This window comes from Artibeus jamaicensis, unplaced genomic scaffold (assembly GCF_021234435.1).
Source record: "Artibeus jamaicensis isolate MK-2021 breed Jamaican fruit bat unplaced genomic scaffold, CSHL_Jam_final contig_387, whole genome shotgun sequence".
NCBI classification, from domain to species: domain Eukaryota; kingdom Metazoa; phylum Chordata; class Mammalia; order Chiroptera; family Phyllostomidae; genus Artibeus; species Artibeus jamaicensis.
In genome coordinates this window covers 8,390,924-8,413,151 of record NW_026521812.1, presented here as the reverse complement: position 1 = coordinate 8,413,151, position 22,228 = coordinate 8,390,924, and the positions used below count along the sequence as shown (strand labels likewise).

Here is a 22,228-nt window from a genome sequence, read left to right as displayed (position 1 = left end):
AACAGGAGGCAAAGGGTCCTAGAATCTGGAAACCAGGCAGGAGTGGACAGGGGAGAAGCACCCTGAAAGCCAAGGAGGTGAGGCTAAGTCTGTGGGGGGAGAGTGACCTCCAGATGACAGCACGGACATGCTTCTCCGTTCAAACCAAGTAAGATCCAGAGGAGAGACCCCTAGACATGAGTTTGTGAAAACGTGCCTGCGAGAAAGGTGGCAAAGTGAAAGAAATTCATACACGAAGAGATTGTAGATAAACAGCACATCACTTGTTCATTAAAAAGAGTCTCACATGCAACTACGAACAAATAGCAAAAAATATTTAGGATTTGACAAAAAACATTTAGCAAGAATGACAGACCAACATTTTTTCTTAAAAAGCTCAAAAGAGGCAGGTAAAGTGCAAGAAATGGTGAAAACTTGAAAAAATGTAAAATAGTCGCAGAGAGATAATGTATTGCTACTTTAAAATAAGAACACAATAGCATTTTTAAATTATGTAAGAAATAACTCTTGGAAATTAAAAACATGACTGCTAAAATTAAAAATTCATTAAAACAGTTGGAAACATAGTGAAAGAATTTTCCCTGAAGGTAAACCAAAGACAAGGAGACATAATGCAGAGAAGAAAAAACTCCTCGATCAGCATGGGGGCTTCAACGAGAGATCGGAAGTTACAGAAAAGACAAAAATGGGTAAAGGAAATTATCAAAGAAATAACCCCAGAATTGAAGGACCTAAACTTCCCCACTGAAAACTGCCATCACAGTGAAATAATAGAACCACCCACCACAAAGTTCATTGCTGTGAAACTTTTGAATACTGTGGATAATCTCTTAAGGGCAACACTGGAAGGTAGAACATGAGGGGGCAAAGCTTCCAAAATTCTGAGGAGAATTATTTCACCCTGAAATTCTATAAGTAGCCAAACCATCAATCTTATGTGAGTACAGAATGAAGATTTTTCAAATATTCAGGTCCTTTAATTAAATAATAACTAATCTTCTGTACCTATCTCAGGAAGCAAGCAGGGGATGGGCTTCTCAAAACTGTAATAAAACCAAGAATGTAATTTTTTGATTTCACAAATCACTAGTAGGCACAGAAGCAAGTCCAAGGGAAACCACAGGGATGATTTAAAATGTAAATTTCACCCTGGCTGGTGTAGCTCAGTGGACTGAGCGCAGGCCTGTGAACCAAAGGGTTGCTGGTTCCATTCCCAGTCAGGGCACATGCCTGGGTTGCAGGCCAGGTTCCAGCAGGGGACACATGAGAGGCAACCATACATTGATGTTTCTCTCCCTCTCTTTCTCCTTCCCTTCCCTTCTGTCTAAAAATAAATAAATAAAATATAAAATAAAAATAAAAATAAATACAAATCCCAGAACAGCACTGTTATGGACTAAATGTCTATACCCCTCAATATTCATAGTTTGAAACCCTAAAGCCCTCCCCTCCAATGTGATGGTGTTAGGAGACCAGGCCCTTGGTAGGTGATTAAAATGAAAGGAAGTCGTAGAGTGAAGAAGTCCTTATGAGTGGGATCAGTGACCATAGAAGAATCATGAGAGCGCTTGCTTCCCTTCTCTGTTCTCTGCCGTGTGAGGATCCAATGAGAAGCCAGGAGTCTGCAAGCCAGACTGGTTCCTCACCAGAACTTGACTTTGGGAGTAACCTGGTCTTAGACTTCCAGCCTCCAGAACTGTGAGGAATAGATTGCTGTTGTTGTAAGCCACCCGATTTGGGGTGTTTTTGTAGTAGCAGTCTGTGCAGTATAGGTCTAGAGAGCAACAGGTTCTAATCAGAGCATGAAATTGAAGGGGCCAGGAGGAATACTTGCAGGGAGAAAAATAATAGAAAAAAGTAGATCCCCTGATAGTTTGGTCTCTGTGGAAAACTGCATTGAAAGGTTTTGTTTTTTTTTTCCCCCCAGAGATGTTAAAGAATACTCTAAGACTTAGGAGAGGATTTAAAAAAATTAGCATGAAACAATAAGGTCATCGTTACAGAAAACCAAAGAGTTAGTTAAAGAAAATGGAATTATAGTAATTACCTACATCTTGATTCAGCAGTGTATTGTCACAATAAAGAAAATATTAATTATAATTCATCATATACTGAGAGAATTGGCTAAGGAAAGAGGAAGTAGAAATATAAGAGAATTAAATCTCCATCGCCATGGTAGGTGGTTACTGTTGAAAGTCAAGGTGGCTTGAAAATTAGCAAATTCCCTGTATGATTTGGAAAAGTAAATGGAAATACAGGAAAGCAGGGACCGCGCATTTAAAGGAATTATACTGGAGTAGCAGAATACGGGGGAAATTAGGGGATGATCGAGAGCACAAAGTTTGCTGACAAATTTGTTATGTCTTTTTGACATTATTTGACTTCTTTTTTTTTTATTTTGGTAATGATTGGATTCATTTTTAAAAATAAAATGAGATGGTCTTTCACTCAGAATGTGTTTTCCTGCTCCCAGTTCCACCTGTTATACAATATTCATATGCTTCCTTTCTAACACCACCTTTCTGCTTGTATGTCAGGCTTCTGCTTATAAGTAAATTAACAGGTCATATTTGAGCAAAAACTGTACCCCCAAATTTTGGAAGCCACTGTGTTTTTTCTCTTTAAGGGGAATGCAGCTTCCAACCCTTAAAATTTCAGGGAGGGAAAAAAACATTATTAACCCATACTTCAAAACATAACACCATTAAAAGATTTTAATGATAAAGGCTTCTTTTCTGAAACAAATTTAAGTAACTGATGTAATTTTTCATTTAGAGATATTATGCACTCCATTTCTTATACTAATATGAATTTCATCTTCCTGTAAAATTTAGGGGGTTCCAGGCCTGTAATAAGGAGTATACCCAAGAATTTCCAGGAACAAATATTTCATTTAAACTCCTTTTGCTTCTTTTCTCTTTTAGGAAGCCTATATTTGAACAATAAAACCATCTTTAAAACTAACATCGAGGGTTTGCTTCCCTATCTCCTACTCATCCTCCAGGTCATAGTTTAAATGCCATTTCCTCAGAGAAGCCTTTCTTGAATGATCCCTAATTAAAATTCCTTAAGTGTAACCATCTTGTTCAGATACTTAGGTTGTAGACTGGCCTTTATTTGCAACTGTGTGATAGGAGGTGCCAATGGTTTTAGAAAATTAACAAATTATAAAATGAGAAAATGCTCTAAAAACTATTTATGAATATTGAGGAAAACTCAATTACTAATTTTGATTGCACACTTTGGGATAACTAACAAAACACTAAAGTGAGTCCTGAAATTTTTTGTGACCTCATTTTTTGTTCAATTAAAAAATAATCATGCTGTGTCCTCAATCTCTTATAATATTAAAATAATCAATATTTGAGTGGGATTCCGCATCTATACCATTGGTTCAAATGAATTAATCAACTTGTGGTTAAATATTTGTGTGTAACAAAATTCAATATGTAGTTCTAAAACCTACCCAGATTTTCACATCAACTTTTTGTAATTGTATGGGTGACCAACAATATTATTAGGAGCAGAGTTATATTGAATTTGAGAGAGGAGTACACTTTGACCAAAGATTTTTACATACTACTTAATGTTCTCATCTTTTTCAGTTGCTCTTTTTTTTTCTTCGTTTTTTTGTTTTTCACCAATTTTATTGAAAACGGGGGAGTGCCGACAAACATTGGATTCGTTCCCCTTAGTCAGTTGTTTTCTTCTTTTTATGTAATACATTTCTATATTACATAAAGAACCTGAATAGAATCTTATTTTATTTTCTTTTTTAAAATGTTTATTGATTTAAGAGAGAGAGAGAGAGGGAATGAGAGAAAGAGATATTGATTCACTGCCTCCCATAAGCACTCTGAACAGGGATTGAACCCACAAATTTTTGGTTTACAGGACAGTGCTCTAGCCAACTGAACCACACTGGCAAGGGCTTATTTTATTATCAAAACAACTCCAAGAGGCAGGCAAAGGAACATCATTATACTTTTTGCATAAATACAATTTTTCTGGCTGATCCAAAGCCACCACCTACTAAGTTATTGATCCAAACTTAGAATTCAGGTCTTTTGACTACGAGCTCGGAACTCCTTGCTCCAGACTTGCCCTGATTATGTACTTCATCTTGCAAATTCAAGGTATTATTAATTCCTTTAGAGTAACAATACTCTCTCCAATTATTCCTATTTTAAAATGCAAATACTTCTCTGAAAATTATGTATTTAAGCAGGTCTATGTGTAAATTAATTTGTCACATCACTTCCCTTAAGTCAGAGGAACTTCCAGCTGGTAAGGAAGATTTATCACCAGTGATGGTGGCTGAAGCAAAGGTTGTCACAAAAACAGGAGTAAGGGACACATCAAGACAACTGCATTTTTACCTCTTTTTGACCACTTCCACACAAGAACGTTTCTTTCTAACCCCATCTGTTCTATATTTTAAAGTTGCTTTTTTTTCTGACCATGTAGAACAGTGGTAAAAATGAATGAATATCTGAATCTGTCTGTGGGAGACAGAGCAGCTTACATTTAGTTAGCACCACATAATTTACAATACATGTTTATATACATTATTCAATTTAATCCTTGGAGTGAATATGTTCTTTGCTTATTTGTGTATGGGAATCTAACTCTCAGGGGGCTTAATGGACAAGTCAGGGACAAAGTCCCATTTTTCACTCAAAAGTTTTTCTCTTTTCCAAATCACACAATGCCCCTGCTCATAGAGCATCATTCTCAGTGGATACTTACATTTCATCACACCTTGAATTTCGTAAACGGGCTTGAGTATCAGAGCACCATAAAAGCCTTTAGGGAATGGATTCGTTAAGTCCCACTTATTTGAAAAATCTGTGAGTTTCACAGTTCGCGTTCTGTTCTTGGGGATCTTCCATTCAACGATCTCCTTTAGAGTATAAATATGTTCATCTTCACACTCATAGAATTCTCCTTCTTGTGACAAAGGCAAAGTAAATGAGTGATTTTGATGATTCCTTATCACTCCACAGTTTACCATTATTTCTCCATTGATTTCTTCAACTGAGTTGAGTGTGATTTGCTCACCTTGCTTTATGATGAGATTTTCCAGTTTCATATCTTTCTGATGATAAAAGCAAGGATGCCCCAGTCTACTTGGTCCAATATGAATGGTCCTGGTAATTTCTTCCATAGTAAGGTATGGAGTTTTATCAGCCACAATCTTAAAAAGACCTAAGAACAGAATTGTGTGAATTAAAGACAGTTCTTAAAATGAAAGTTTTCTACAAAAATTGCAGTGAGGGAGTTATAAAACAAGTATAATGTAACTTTTCAAAGTAATGTATCTTTTTAAAAAAAGATTAGATATACTTTTGTGAATCCTAAACTCTTCTAGAAAAATTATAATGAATTGTCTGTAGCTGACTAGACCATCTGATTGAGGCAACATAAACGGAGACCAGAAAAAATTCCGTTGAGAGAGAAAAGGCCCCGTTCTTGGAAATGAGAAATCTGTGTGAGATACTGGCTCTGTGACAGTGAGAATGGCATTTAATCTCTTAAAATAACATGTTTTCATTTTTTTTACATGAGAGGATTGGATTAGACCAACATTCACGTAAATGTAATCTTTAGACAAAACAAAATTAAGAGATATTCTGGAAGGAAACTGTTTTATGGGTAAATTAATGAACAAAACAAACAAATGAGCAAAATAGAAACAGAGGCATGGAAACAGGGAACAGACTGACAGGGACGAGAGCCAGGAGGGGGGAGGGGCATAAGGGAGGAAAGAAGGGGAGGGGCCTAGCTAAAGGACAAGTATAAATGACCCGTGGACAACTGGGCGGGGACTGACCGCGGGAGTGGGGGGGTAAGAGGGGCAGGGGAGGGCAATGGGGGAAATTGGGATAACTCCAATAGAACAACAATAAAATAATTTGGGAGATTAAAAATATAAAAATAAAAATAGTTGAAATTTCTTGTCTAAAAGAAAAACAACAATAAACATAGGTCTAGATAGTGGGGATAGCAGTACAATACTGTGATTGAACTTAAAGACACCAAGTTGTATACTTTGAAACAACAGATTTTAGGCCATGTATATTTTACCACAATAAAAAAATAATTTAGATATTTCAAATTAATTTAACATTTCTCAGAAAATTTAGACATATCGTGACTCACAAGAAGGGAAAACAGCAAAGGTTTTAAAATTTCTTTGTTTAAAGAACTCTTGGTAAAATATCCACTAATAAGTCACAATATAACACACCACACTTTATTAGCACTTCATGTTACTCTCCTTGGAAAATACCAGGTTTGGTAGTTCTGGATTGAATGAATACTCTTATTACATTTCATCCTTTTTTCTCATTCTTTCTGTAATTTTGTCATAGTTTCACCATCTGAAATTTTTTTCTCTAATATTACCAGAATAGTCACTAATACACTGAATTTTTACTATTTAAGGTGCATCTTTTTATGGTTGTGTATTTAAGTGTTTCATTCTTCTCTTTGAATTACTTTGATTTAATGAGAACATCTGCTTTGTAGTTCAGAATTTATTTACAGCATAAATTTTAATAAATTCTAGAGAAAATATGAATAAAGGAAAATTACATAATTGCTTTCTGAACCTGAAAGTAAACTAATGATAATATTATATACTAGCATGCACAAAGAAGACAATGCATTTTTAAAAAACTTAGTGGAATGATATAGCTTGGAAAAGTCATTTATTAGTTTTACTTATATACATTTCAACCAAGTTCATCTCTATATCAAACCACTATTAGCCAAGTTATAATGTCTTTTATGTATATTTTGGTTTACTGTACAAGGACTTATGGTCAGTTAATTTTGTAGTTGATCTTGGCTCAAACAAAAAATATAAGATTTTTGTGATTTTTAGATGTAAACTTTCTGAAAAAGTGTGGGTGACAAAGTCCTGGCAGGAATGAAGAAGGTAGCACGTGAGATCTGTCCTGAAAACCTTTAGAAATTGAAAGCATTCACCCACAGCTAGTGGGCTTGAGGACCCTACGACAAAGAAACATTTACTTTGAAGGAATTTTTTATTTTACTATGTCTTATATCAGGGAAAAATCTAATAAAGTAGTATTCTTGAATTCTTTACAGTAAATGAAATGTGTGTGTGTTCATGTGTGCATATGTATGTCCTCACAACATTTAATCTCATCTGTCTGTGTGTGAAGGTTTATGTCTAAGGGTCCACAATCATTATCAGGGTATAGAAAATTCAGTAGTTTTCATGAAATAAGTTTTTAAAAATCGCTACCTAGAATCTCATAAATACTAGAGAAACACAGCTTGTTTTTGTTTTTCTATCCTAGCTGTATTGATGACATAAGTCACAGAAAATTAATTTAGTATCTTCTTTCTTGGGGAATTGGGTTCACCTAAGGTAATAACAGACCTAAAATGTTATGAAATAGAAAAAGCCTGAAGCCCTGAGGGCTACCATTATTTCAAGTTAATCACACACTTCAGTGCTGTCTTGTTGGACGTCTCTATTGCAAAATATAATCCATCTTTACATCTGAGTGTTTTACCTTAGAAAATGATTAAGTACACAGTTTAGCATAGTAAGTGACAGAGTGCAGAAAAATTGATTAACTTATTTCTTCATATACTATTATAGCCAATCCAAAAGTCCTTTCTTATAAACACTAGGGCATATATCTAGATAGTCATAAAGGAACTTCAATTTCACAATAAACTAAAGCACCATACACCTGATCAGGTTTAAATTAGACCAATACTGAATCTTCTCCACAAAGAATATGGTACTTTTTTACTAAAGAGAATATGATTTGTTATTTTTCCAAAGAAAAACAAAACATTTCAGGAGCTGAATAGTTGTGAAAGTGATTATAAAATAAGCCAATATATAGTCCTCATAAAATAAGTTAAAACACAGAAAATAGATTTCTATTTCCAAATTTTATTGTCACCTATTAAAATGGATGGTATTATTATTATTACATTGCAAGAAATTATTCACAAAGAGCATGTCACTTGAGAAAGAAAAATTATAGGAAACGGCATTAAATTGATCTGTTGAAAATTAGTCAATAAGTGAATTTAATATGTAAGATCTTGACTCTGAATCTTAGATTTTCAGGGAGTTTATATTTTTAACTAATTGTTAATGATCTGCAATCACTGTTAGTAACAGTAACAAATAAAATTAGCTTAGATATTTATGAGTTGGAATGATTGTTTTCATTCACATCCTTTTTCCTCACAATAATTACTTAAGGACAGTAAACAAATGCTGTCACGGAGGGGTCTGAAAGTGGCCACGGTTTTCATATTCAGGGCTCTCAAATAAGAGTTTTATGCTCTTGCCACCAGGCAGGTCACCTTCCTATCACAGGCATGGCTTACAAAGACATTTCTATCGAAACCATATTTACTCCAGCTTACAAAATATGTATGTGTCCTTCTAGAGCTGGTCCTCCCTTTGCATGGACCAGCCTTTTCAGCCCCTCCAGTATGGGAAGGGCAAGAATAATTTCCTAGTTCACTCTCCAAAATTCGTGCTCATCAGCTTTTCTTACACTTTTTCTCAATCTCATCAATTCCCACCCAAGAAGGAGTAATTCTTTAAATTAAAATTCCCAACTGTATATTAGAGTATTATTTAGTATACATAGCATGAGGGCATTATAAAGAATTTATAGTCTTTTCTCCCAGTCTAATCTTTAGCTTGCTTTTCTAGTTCTAAACAAATATAGTCCCTCCATCTTTGAAACAAGTAATCTCAGAGTGAACTTTACCTACTCATCCTCATCTTTCTCTTGTACCATTAATATTTAGAATTATTAAAACATGAGCAACTTACAAATAAAACACAAACATTTCACAGGTGGGCATATGAACGTTTGAAGAGGTGCCATAAATTCTCCATCATCATGTAGATCACAAAGTATGTTTTGTGTCTCTGAAGCTCAAGGGCTTAATCACAGAATTATACATTTCAGCCTTTCACTGGTATCTGAAATCATAAATTGTTTTTTCTAGCCTTTTATTGGCTAAAGGGATGGTTGTAAGGGGGGTGTTTAACATGCTTTTGGATGTAGAATGACTTAAAACTTTTAAAATCTAATAAGAAGGTGAACTGCACTGACATTTAAGATGTTGATGGGCACAAGTCTTATCTGTTCACAGGTCAGGTGGCCACGTGCCTATAGGAGCAGGTGAGGCCACTGAGGAGGCCCTGGGGCCACACAAGGCAAAAGGGTTGCTGGTGCTGCACACACCAGTTTATGTACTTTCAACATGCCATGGGTTACCTGGCCATATTGAAGTGAATTTCTAGAATATATTATCATAGTTTTAAATAAAATAACTCTTACTAATGGATACATGACTTGAAATACTTCCTGCAAGAAAACCATGTATTGGAATTAAAACTGATATAAACACAAGAATGACAAAAACATGGCGGAGTTGACATTTCCACTCCCACTCAAGCTTTTCTTCAGCCACATTGTAAGGTAAAATAATGGCATTCTAGTCTAATAAAAATTCAAGTGGCTGAACCTCCTTTAACAGAAATTTACAAAAATATGGATTCTCATCTACTGCCATTGTAAAGAAATTTTCCCTTGAGATACAAATATATGTCAAATATACACGCACAATTTTAAGTTCATACACATGTATTTGAGAGACATGTTTGAAAATTTTAATGCACTGAGGTATGTGAAGAAGATTTGGAGATAAATCATACTACTCCATATTTCTGATTATGTGTCTTGTCACTCTGCCAATAAAGCAAAGTAGGTATCACTTATTTTTGTGTTTGCTTCATCTCTTAAAAAACTGCAGTTTGTTCTGCAATTGAATTTCTAAACAGCTTTATTACTTTATACTTGCATATATGTATTTCTCATTTCCCATGCTTCTTGTGGTTTTTCTATCATTTTGTTATATTCCCAAGACAATTCTTGGGTCAGCATATCCTACAAAATCATCTTCAAAACTATGCCAAATCCAGTACTTTTACCAGAAATTCTAGCTCAAGCCTCTCTATTCAATTTCATATTGAAATGGAGGTGTGTGAAATAATGTATCAAAGCAAAAACCTCAAAATCTTTGAGCAAAGGATATACAACATATAATAACATGTTACATAATAATGTAATAACAATGTTCACACTATGAGAAAATTGTCCAGATTTCTCAGAGTCAAATATATTATTATTGAACATCATCAACTAATCAGTGATTCCAACAGTCTTCAGGGAAGAGTCTCCAAGATCGGAAATAAGGAATGTGAAGAAACATCAAAGTTCACAATAAGAAAAGTTTACATGGTAACTTAATTGAGTATTTGGGAAGGGAGAAGACATATCAAAGATGGTGACCATTTTTACATGTAAGATGACACAGAGTGAGTCTGTAGAATTTCTATGGTTAAATGTCTTTACGATTATAATGGAATTATGAAGAGTTTTTAATAGTTCTTCTACCTGGAGGTAAAACAAATAAGTCATAAAACCTACCAATTTATTTTTAATTCACAGTCAATTACTGCATTAAAAAATACCACCTTTTCTCAACTAACATAACATTTAAACTCCTTGAAAAAAGTGCTCCTGCAATAGCTAGCACATTTGGGATGTTCAACAAATAATTTACACTAATAATGTTAGGTCTTGAAATCAAATGATGTAGTTTGGTATCGCTGTCTAAATCTCTGTTATAATCATAGTTCATTAATAAAGTTGTCATACTGACTTGTTTATGTTTTGAGCTTTCTCTCCCCCAAGTGATGAGAAGGAGTAATAAACCTAGGATCAGGAGGGAGAATGTAAGAGATTCTTCTCATAAACCTTGGCCGGTGTGCAATCCCTGGACTCCAGTTCTTCAGAGTCTTGTCACTTGGGTTACAGGAAGACACACGGATGCATTGGGCTGGGAAAGAAACCCCACAGACCATACCCCAAATCTCTCACTAGGCTTTGTTAAGAGGACCTTCAAAATACCAGACTTAATACTCCTAGCCCTGGAGACTTTAGGCGATAGAATTTTCAGGGCCAGCGACACACAAACTTCCCAACAGTAAAGTGAAAGGGTTAAAAGTATGAAGTGTTGATTCGGACAGCCTGGGTTTAATTCTGGCCTCAGCCCTTTCCTCACTGTGTAAATCTGAGAACTTAAACTCTCAGGGCTACAGTTTCCTTTTTTGTAAAATGAAAAAAAATGTAGCATATACATCACAAAATCAATGTGATGGTTAAATGAGTTAATAAATGCAACATGCATAGAAACGTATAACATGCACCAAAGAAAGAAAAAAGAAAAAAAGAATGCTTATTATTTTTCCTTATTTAAAAAAAATTCCGGAATTCTAGGCCATTATAGAATGGTTATAAAATCTGAGAGATTAGTACCTCTAAGGCCAAGAGGATGAACTAGACATCCCAGATTGGATCAAATTAGGTAAGATAAACTATATAGAATCCACAATTCAGGGTCTGACACAGACTGAGCAAAAAATTCCAGCAACCATGTCTTCCATAGATTTTGCCAAAGTGTTTGCATATGGAAATGAGTCTCAGGTGACTTTTCTAGGTGGACTGCCTTCGGGGAAACATTTCCAGGTTGCTTTGAAGAGTGTGTCTGACCCCATGCTTTGATTAATTGCTTAGAATTTAACCACCATAATTTTATGCCCATAATAAGCAGATTACAGGGAGATGTAAGCACTTTTAAAATGCAAATATTGTGCTGCTTGTAGGTATTCACAAGGTATGCATTTTACACAGTTGCTGAAGTTCCCTTGAACAAAAGAAACAGCGAAATGCCAAGGCATTTTTGAAAATATGTTTTATTTATGACTCTGAAAGGTAGTGGAAGCCAACTGAGGGAGGAGTATACCCTCCCTCTGTTTTAATGATCTTAATTTTGCTAATGGAATGTTAGTGGAGAGAGTTTGGGAGCCATGTGGTGCTGATTGCGTTGTTCAGTATTGATGTTGCTTGCAAATTAAATGTACCTAAGTAGCCACCTGTTTATGCTTACGATTATGTAAAGCCCCATATGCTTCCCTCTCTACACATGGGAGGTAAATATTGAAAGAATTATTCTGGTGTGAAGGGTGAAAATAGCAGCAATTCCTCTATAACTGTCACACATGCTGCAGCGTTTCCTTCAGTGGCGCTTTGTCTGACATATTTGCTGATTTTTACCATTCTGTATTCAAAAAAATCTGTTACCCATGGTTATGCAAAAACAATTAAGATCAGTTTACATTAAATTCAAATAAGGAAGAGATATAATTTTCCGATGGAGCCGTAGGTTTTAAATAAATTCCAGAGCTTATGATTAAAATAGATTTTGATTTGCATGATGAAGAAAACTTTTTTTGCTAAATTCACCAGCATATAAAAAGGGACATTTTCTTCCTAAAGATATCATTTTGATTTCACATGACTAGGCAGGCAACAAAAGCAACCGCAACAAAAAACAACTAACTTGCATCACAAGAATTTGCAAATCTCACCTATAATCGGTGGCTTTTTAACTGGCTAGCACACCACCTAGTCCACAGGGTTGGCTGCAGAAAGCAGGTTGCTGGACTCCATCTAGAACTGACCTGGTCAGCAAGTGCTCCTGAGCAGTTCTGAGATCAGTTTCCTTAGCTCAATGGAAGATCTGGTACAGCTAACACCTGTGGAGCTACCTCAGGCTATTCAGAGGTTGGTCCTGACAGGGGCTCACAGAAAGACTGGAGACAATGAACTTGCTAATGCTGATTACTTTAGATATTGAAGATAAACGAATGGGAGCTTTATGTAGTTTGAGTCTGTATCAAGAGTGGTTTCAAGAGCAATTGTTTGGCAGTCTAAACATGACAGTTCCTGACTTCCAAATTAATTGTTTGCAAAACAACACACAATATGATAGAAAAAGATGAGAGCTTACCATACCACCAAAAACTATTAGTAGACCAACTGCATCCCACAGACAGAATTTACTTTCATAGTAAGACGGACAGAGCTGAAATGAGAACAGGAGAGTCCTGCAACCCTGGGTCCCATGAAACAGAGGAGCCTCTCTACATTTCCCAAACGTAAAAAGAAGAATTAAAATAAGAGGAATTAAAATCAGTGAGCACTTTTTATAGGCCACATTTTGTAGGAAGCACTTAATGACTGCCTCACTTATTTAATTCTTGGAAGAGTTTTACAAGATAAATAGCATTTGCTTTTTACCAACTTCATAGATAAAGAAATGAATAAACTGGTGTACTAAAATACATCAAAGAGGTCACCCAAGTCTTTTTAAATGTTTGTATTTTTTTCAATCTTGATATATACATATATAGGTATAGATAGAAAGGTTGTCACAACATTTAAAGTATACCAAATACATTCATTTGAATCCCCCTGTTTCACTTAATACTAAACCATGATTACACCTCATGTTTTAAAATATTTTTCACAAATTTGATTTTTTAATAACTGTGCAATACATTGTAAGGAATGTATCATAACATCTTTTTTCTTACTATTGGGTGTTTAAATTGCTTGTATTATTTTGCTAGCATACATGGTTCTAAGAGGCTATTTCCTAAGAGTTTATTCTACTAAGTGGAACCACTGAGTGAAAGCCCCCTCCTTAGCAGACTGCTGGTCTCAGGAGGGCAGGGACCGAGATACGAGTGCACCCCAGTCATCAGCCACTGTCTACACACAGATGAAAGCAGCGGTATTTGCCGATGGACTGGCAGGTGGCTCTGGTGACGTATCGAATTCATTTTTAGAAAGGTTACAACATTCTACATACCCTGCAGGTAGGTTTGAGAGTGACCTCTTGACGCCTTTCTCAACTTCATTAGCATAAGTGTAAAAGCTCCGCTGATAAATATGTAGGAAAGTTGTCATTATTGTTTCAATTTATAGAGTCCAGACTAATTTCTGTGTGGCTATAAGTCATCTAAATTTCTTCTGTCCTTTATTCATTTCCCACTTAGTGTTGTTCTAAGCCATTTGATTTTTCTATCTTACATTTTAGTGATATCTAGCATTTTTGAAATTGTGTCATTTTTGCTGTTGAAATTTTCTTCCTGTTTTTATTTTTGTGATGTAGAGAAAGTTCCTTTATATGTAATTGGATATATTGATTCTTTGTGGCTTTTCATCATATTTATCATCTCAAAGTTGTTTTCAATACAATCATAAAATAATTTTACCTAAAATGTAATTTTTTAATCAACTTCAAGTTTCTTTTGCTATGTAAAATTGATGATGCAATCCCATCTATTGCTTTCTCAATTGATAAGTACACTAATTTAATTTACTAAATAATCTTTTCTTTAATCCCAGATGTATAATACCAACTTTATCAAATAGAAAGTAATAGTCTACATTAAAGACTGTTTATGGTCTATCAGCAAAGGCTTAAATTCAGGAACACTACAGTCAAATTGGAAGCATTGCTCTAATGCTTATATAATAACTGGTACCACTATTACTAACTTACTCAGCTTTTAATTTTCTGCAGCATTCACTATAATTTATTCTAACTTTTTAATGGGTTTTAGTATTGTCATGATAAGTACTTCTTAATGTTATGTTTCTTAAAAATATATTTGCTTCAATATTTTCACTTCTTTATTCTCTAAAATGAACTTTAGAATTACTTTTTATTTACATTATTTTTTAAGGGTATTTTTTTAATTTTTAGAGGGGAAGGGAAGGAGAGAGGGAGAGAAACATCAATGTATGGTTGCCTTTCATGCGTCCCCTGCTGGGAACTGGTCTGCAGGGAACCAGCCTGCAACCCCGGTATGTGCCCTGACTGAGAATCGAACCACAATTGTCTGGTTTGCAGGCCCGCACTCAATCCACTGAGCTACACCAGCCGGGGCTAGAATTACTTTTTAAAGAGACAACATAATAATAATTATGATTATAGTATATGAATTAAGTTTATCACTGTGTTTATCTCATAAATTAATTCATGTACATTTGATATATATAATATTCAGTTTTCTGATTCCAGAACTTAAAATACGTTATTGTTTATTTTAATAAATGAATTTTAATATTATTTTAAAATAAATAAAAAGGGAGTTAGTTTTATAATACTATTACACTGTGTATAAAGATACTAAGCATAGTTGTTTTGTGCTTTTCCATGGCTTTTTAAAATTATATTACCATTATATGTTCTAAATGGTTATAAATGGAAAGTTAGGACTATGTATATTCTCCTGTATATATAAATGTTTGTTTTATTCATGTTTTATGTATATACTCACTAAATATTTTTCTTACATATTTTTATTCTGTCCTCTTAAAAACTAGCATATTACTCATAACACATTAAAAATGTTTGTTTAACTTGATTCCATTGGTTTCTCTGGATGATCCTACTGCAAATAATAATCATTACCTCATTTCTAAAAGCCTTCAAATTCATTTGTTCCTATCCACATTTACTTACTCAAAATTATAGAATAGTGTTCAATGAGAAGGACAGCAAACACCCACACGAGAGTAGTGTTTCTTTTGTCTGCCTTGCTGGGCCTTCCGGCTTGGTGTCCTAACCTGGCTACAGAGAGCCCTGCCTGCTCAGCCAGCGGGGTGACCTCCTGTCACCCTGCTACAGGCCGTTTTGTGGGATTCTGGGGGTTATAAATTCACCTGGCTTTTAAAAAATGATAGAGGGTTACTAAAAATCATGGAATTATAAACTTTAAACAGCTGAATTTTGTGCTATGTAAATTGTATCTCAATACTGCTGTTAAATTTTTTTTTGAAAATTGGGGAAGGGAGAGATGGATAGTAAGTAATAGCTTCAGAAAACAGTTGAAGTGGCCCTCTCATCAGTTCCTGGTGGGAATGTAAATTGCCAGAATATTTATGCAATGTGATTTGTCAATATTGCATCAAAATCTTTCAAAAATTCTAAGTTTTGAAGTCAAAATTTTATATATTTGAAATTATAATAATAATGAGATGTCCAGACCAAACTTCAATTAAAAGCTGCTCAGTATAGCATAAACTGCATAAGTAATCATTTTCAGAATGGACTTAATAAATTGTGATATATGTATATGAGGGACTATTATATAGAAAATATAAAATTGCTTTTTGAGAAATATTTGATAATATAGGCAAACCCTTAGAAATAAGCTTATGTCCCATTATATTAAATGTGTCTACTTGTGTGTGGCTGTATAATGTACTAGAAAACAGTGGAAGAAATGTAACAAATATTCATGGTAGATAGCTCAGCTGAAGGGATTACAGGGAGCTTCAACTTACTTCTCTGCATTTTCTACTGCTTTCTATTTTTCTATGAGATCGTGTGGTATTGAGAAAAATCAATACATTTTATCACTTAAAAAAATTGTGTTTCTTATGTTTTCACTTAAAACCTGCATGTGGATGTTTATAGCAGCTTTACTCATAATTGCAAAAATTGAGAAGCAACCAAGACATCCTTAAGTAGGTATATTGATAAATAAACTGTGGTATGTCCAGACAATAGAATATTATTCAGTGCTAAAAGAAATGAGCTATGAAGCCATGTAAAACCATGGGGTATCTTCAATACATATTACTAAATAAAATAAGCCAATCTGAAAAGGCTACATACTTTCCAAATATATTTTGGAAAAGGCAAAACTAAGAAAACAATAAAAAGATGAGTAGTTGTTAGGGGTTGTGGAGGAAGAGAGATGGACAGGCACAGCACAGAGGACTTTCGCAGCAGTGAAAATACTCTGTATGATACTATAATGGTGGATACACATCATTGTACATTTGTCTATACCCATAAAATGAACAAAACCAAGAATGAACCAATGTTAACCATGAACTTTGGCCATGATGTATCAATGCAGGTCATCAGTTGTAACAAAGTATACCACTCTTGTGGGGAATGCAATAATGAAGGAGACTATGCACAAATGTAAGGGTAGGGGGTAAAGGAGAGATTTCTGGACTTTTCACTCAATTTTACTATAAACCTAAAATAGCTCTTAAAAATAAAGCTTACTAACACAAGCTTTTGTTCCAATGGCAGAACCTCTACATCATTAATATATAATTATGTGTAAATATAATAATGTGCTTTACTAATGTCCAGTTGACAGAACCAAGGAACTAAAGATCTTAGTAGACATATTTTTAAGAAAAATCTGGTTCCGACATGGTGCTGTTGTTGAGGTAACACCATAAAGAAATGTAAAGGAGTTATGCATGTAGGAAAGGGAGTGGTGTGAGCAATATGTGATTAAATAGATTTTAGAAGACATATATAAAATGTTAACACTATGAAAATTTAGAATAGTGACAATTGTGGAAAAGCTGACTTTAGGATGATCTTTCTGGGAGCATGTTGGTCTGAGGCTTAAATGTACATAGGTGGGTGTGAAAAGAACATTTTAACCTAGACTTGAAAGGTCCGTTTATTTTCCAGATACCATACATCTTAGTTATTCAACAATCAAGGATTTAGAGAGACAATCTGATGATGTACTATGAAGCAGAAGAAAAAATAGGCCAGAAAAGGAACTGAGAATTAATGTAAAAGCCTAAACGTTTTGTGCACTTAGACTGCATCACAGATTTTTGCATAGTATATCTAGAATATCTCTTTTTGTCTAGGAAAGTATTTTGTATAATAGACATGGCTGAACTTATTTTGCTTAAGTGAGCACAGTGGGGAAACAATGCCTTAAGAGAAGCTGACCCAGAATAGTTCATGATTCCTTGAATAACAAATCATCCAAAAGGCAGGGAGTCTATTTAGGGATGCTCTGAATCATGTCTTCATAACATCCAGATGGAAAAATAGGAGCAGATTCTGCCTTGTACTTTGCCTCTTTTAACAAAAGTCCTTCAAAAAGCAGGAGCTAAAGAGGTTACTGACTATTAAGCTACTAAATATATTTCACCTAACAATTTTCTTATCAGGTAATTTCTCAAAGGAATTTATAAGCTGATATTGCTGTCAGCTTCTAAAAAATTAGGTATAATTATAAAATGGCTAACCATAAGAGATTTAGTCATTTTAATGGTAGATAAAACATAGAGCAATTAGCAAAAGTAGTTTTACAGTTTTGAGTATGTGAAACATAGATTTTATTCTTGTATTATTATTTATTATTATATATTTTCAATATGAACAACCATAAACCTAAAAGTAGATTTACTATAAAACCTACTTGTAGGTTTACAGTTGTTCAATGACTTTTTAGATATGATTCTAAAAGCAAAATCTACTAGAGAAATAGTTGATAAACTGGTAGGTGAACAATATCTTAAGAGAATGAGAAGACAATCAACAGACCGGTAGAAAATATTTATAAAAACCTATCTGGGAAAGAACCTGTAACCAAAAATGCATAAAGAATTCTTAAAATTCAACAAGAAGAAAACAAACAACCTGGTAAAAAAAGTAGGCAAAAGACCTGAACAGGCACCTTATCAAAAAGATAAGCACATGTCAAATAAATGTATGAAAGTACACCCATTTTCTGTCACTAAGGAATTGAAAGTTAAAACAATGAAGAGATAGCACTGGTGTCTGCATTTAGAAGGATCAGCACCTGAAACTCCAATGACACAAAGTGCTGATGAGGATGTGAGGCACCAGGAACCCTCGTTCTTTGCTGGAAGCAGCACAACATGGTGCAGTCACTTTGGAGGATAGTTTGGCAGTTATTTAAAAACCAAACATACTTTTACCATATGTTCCAGGGATCGTACTCCTTGGTATTTATCCAAAACAAGTGAAAGCTAATATCTACACAAAAACCTGCACATAAATGTTTATGGCAGCTTTATTGGTAATTGTGAAACTTGGAAACTACCAGGTTGTTCTTTAATAGGTGAATGCCTAAATTAACAGTGGCACATCCAGACAGTGCAGTATCATTCAGCGCTAAAAAAGAAGTCAGCTGTAAACCATGAAAACACATTGTGGAACTCTGATGTTGGGGAACCTGCTCATATCTAGAAGTTAAGTAGAATATGGAAAATCTCTGTACCTTCTGCTCGAATTTGTTGTGAAACTAAACTTGTTCTAAAAAATAAATTTTCTTTAAAAAAACAAAGGAAGTAAAATGATACACTAGGAAAGATCTACTGAACACAAAAGAAGGCAATAATGGAGGAGTGGAGAACACAACAGAGCTAAAACATATGGAAAACAAATAGCAAAATGGGAGAAGTAAGTCCTATATTATCAGTATTTGCATTAACTATAGATGAAATGAACACTCTAATTAAAAGGCAAGATTCACAGAATGGATTTTAAATCATCCAACTCTATGCTGTCCATAAGAGAAATGCTTTAAATTCAAAGATACAAATCCTTTAAAAGTTAAATGATAGAAATTAAGCTGGCACATAACAACCCAGAAAGAACAGGAGTGACTGCACTAAGGTCAGAGAAAATAGACTTTAAAACAAACGTTGTTACTAGAGACAAAGAAGAATATTATATAATAATTAAAGGGCTTATGGAGTCACTCCACTAATAAAAGATAACAGTTATGAACACGTTTACACCTTATATCAAAACCCTAAAATATATGAAGCTAGAGCTGCAGCCTTGAAAAGAAAAATAGACAGTTTAATGACAATAGTTTGAAATTTTGACACTCCACTTTCTATATTGGGCAGAGCTAGCAAGGAAATCCACAAAGAAGCAGAAGATTTGACAATACTGTAAATGAACAGACGTGTGTAGTGCACTCCACCGAGCCACAGAATGCACAATCTTCTTAAGTACATGTGAAATATTCTCTGGGAAAAGCTATATGTTCAGCCATAAAATGAATCTCAATACATTTAAAAGAACTGAAATTATATAAAGTATGTCTTCTGACCACAACAGAATAAAATTAGAAATTAGTAACAAATAAATTTGGGGGAAATTCTCAAATAAGAAAGAACATTTAAAAATATATTGAACTTTTAAGTTTAAAATCTAACTGGAACTAAAATTGAAAGGTTTGAGTAGAGGATAATTTTTTTAAATTTCCCTTTTGAAATTTATAAAAAAAAACATTAGTGGCTTTGATTTTTATCTTACTCCCTAGTGCTGATATAGACAAATTTGTGCCTATACCTGAGATTCCTTTTATCATGACCTAGAAGGTTTTTTTTTAACTAAACTATTCCCCAGTCTTCACCAGTCACTTTACTCCTTCATTTTAATCCTTATCATTGCAATAACATTAGGCATATATACATTTTCCAAATTGTTACTCAATCGATACAGGATGATTATGTCAATTGAAAACTGAAGGGGATATTCTAAGTAGCAACTTCCCAAGTTAAATTACTAGTCAAAAGCTAAGTGTTTTGACTACTATAATAAGATATACTCCTTCTACCAGAAAATTCTAGTTATTTTGACTTACTAAATATTTATTATACAGGTCTTCTAAACACTGTTGGGGCTACAGAAATAACTGAAATTCGATTCAGTCCTCAGTAACCTCATGATTTATTCAACAGATGGTGTTCATAAGACAACCACACAAAAGAACTTCCATGACATGCAAAATGTAATGAATGCAATGATTGAGGCATGAAAGCCTATGGCGATTCCAAATGTGATACACCCAGTTAGAGCACTTAGGAAAAGCTTCTTCGGAAGCAGTGGTCTCAACCATGGCTGCTCATTAGTCACACACTCTGGGCTTCAGAAAATTTCGATGACCAAACTTTAGCCCAGACCAAATAAATCAGAATTTCTCAGGCAAGTGGCCTGAGCATCAAGATTTTGTAAGTTCCTTTAGTGATTCCAATATGCAGCCCGGTTTGAGAATCATTGAAATAAAAGATGGGGTGAGGAACAAATAATTAGAACTCGATAATGAGAAAGATTTCCACTGAAAGGGGTGGAATATTGGAGCACTTGGAAGAACCCTCTCCTCATATAGATAACTTATTTTTATTCTCCAAACCTCAGCTTCAGTACAACATTCACTAAAAAGCTTTGCCTGACTCCACCAAGGATAATAACAATTAATAAAGGTAATAAAAGCTGACACATTTTATAGCCCTTGCAAATGATAAGTACCATTCTAGGCACTTTAAATATATTTCAATATTTGATCCTCCCAGCAGGGTTAGGACAGAAATAGCATTAGTATTCTTATTTTATATGAAAGGAGGATAAATAACTTGACAAAGTTCACAGCTGAGAGTGGCAGAGCTGGGATTCAGACATTGCATAAGGACTCAGAAACTCTTCTGAAGCATGACTAAGTGGAGTTAGATGCCCTTATCAAGACTCTCACAGAACCCATGTGATACCACAGATCACATTATAGTATAAATGTTTGCTAGATTTTTCTCTTCTGCGAATCATGCATTCAATAAATGATTATTGAGTGTATTCTCTGTGCCAGAAAATGTGCCTGTTACTAAAAATACAAAGTTTCTTGTTATATTTTATCTGTGGAAGAATTTTAGTTTATAGCAGAGGTTGGCGAACTAAAATTCACAGGCCAAATTCTGCTGGCCACTTGTTTTCATAAATATAATTTTTTGATCCATGCTCATTGGTTTATTATCTACAGTTTTTTTTTATGTTATGACATCAGAAAGGAGTAGTTGTGAGGGTGATGATCTGGCAGCAAAATCTAAAATTTACTGTCTGGTCCTTTGTAGTGAAGGTATTCCATCCCCTGGTCTAGAGAATCATACAAATAAGAAAATCACCAATGATTAAAATAAGGTACACGCCACAGTGCCCAATACACTGTGGGAACATAAAAAGAGAGATGTCTACATTAGGTTGGAGGGTCAGCAAAAGTTTTCCAGAAGACCTGGCTGGTGTGGCTCAGTGGACTGAGCACAGGCCTGTGAATGAAAAGATTGCAGTTCAATTCCCAGTCAGGGCACATGCCTGGGTTGCAGGCCAGTTCCCAGCAGGGGACACATGAGAGGCAACCATACGTAAACATACATTGATATTTCTCTCCCTCTCTCCTTCCCTTCCCCTCTAGAGACAAATAAATAAAATTTTTTTAAAGAAAAAAGTTTTCCAGAAGACATGCTATTTGGTCTAGTTGTGTAAGGCTGAGGAGAAAACCAGCCTTAGACTGGTTTTCTTAGAAAACCTTACACAAAGAAAACCAGCCAGACTTGTCAGCAAGTTCAGGCAGGAAAGTACAGTGGTGATCCAGAAAGCAAGAAAATGGCAGCTGGAATAGAGTTGCTATGTTTCATATATACTAATT

General features: G+C 34.6%; 1 protein-coding gene across 3 annotated transcripts in view; it reads right to left on the bottom strand.

The window, feature by feature from the left end:
• The window catches only part of THEMIS (thymocyte selection associated), a 163,736-nt gene that overhangs the window by 95,519 nt on the left and 45,989 nt on the right, over positions 1 to 22,228 (bottom strand). For 2 of the 3 annotated variants that reach the window (XM_053664928.1, XM_053664927.1), the window contains exon 3: positions 4,750 to 5,208. In XM_053664928.1, coding sequence (XP_053520903.1) covers positions 4,750 to 5,208 — 459 coding nt within the window. The remainder of the gene's footprint in view (positions 1 to 4,749; positions 5,209 to 22,228) is intronic. The other variant, XM_037147942.2, reaches the window with a different exon arrangement.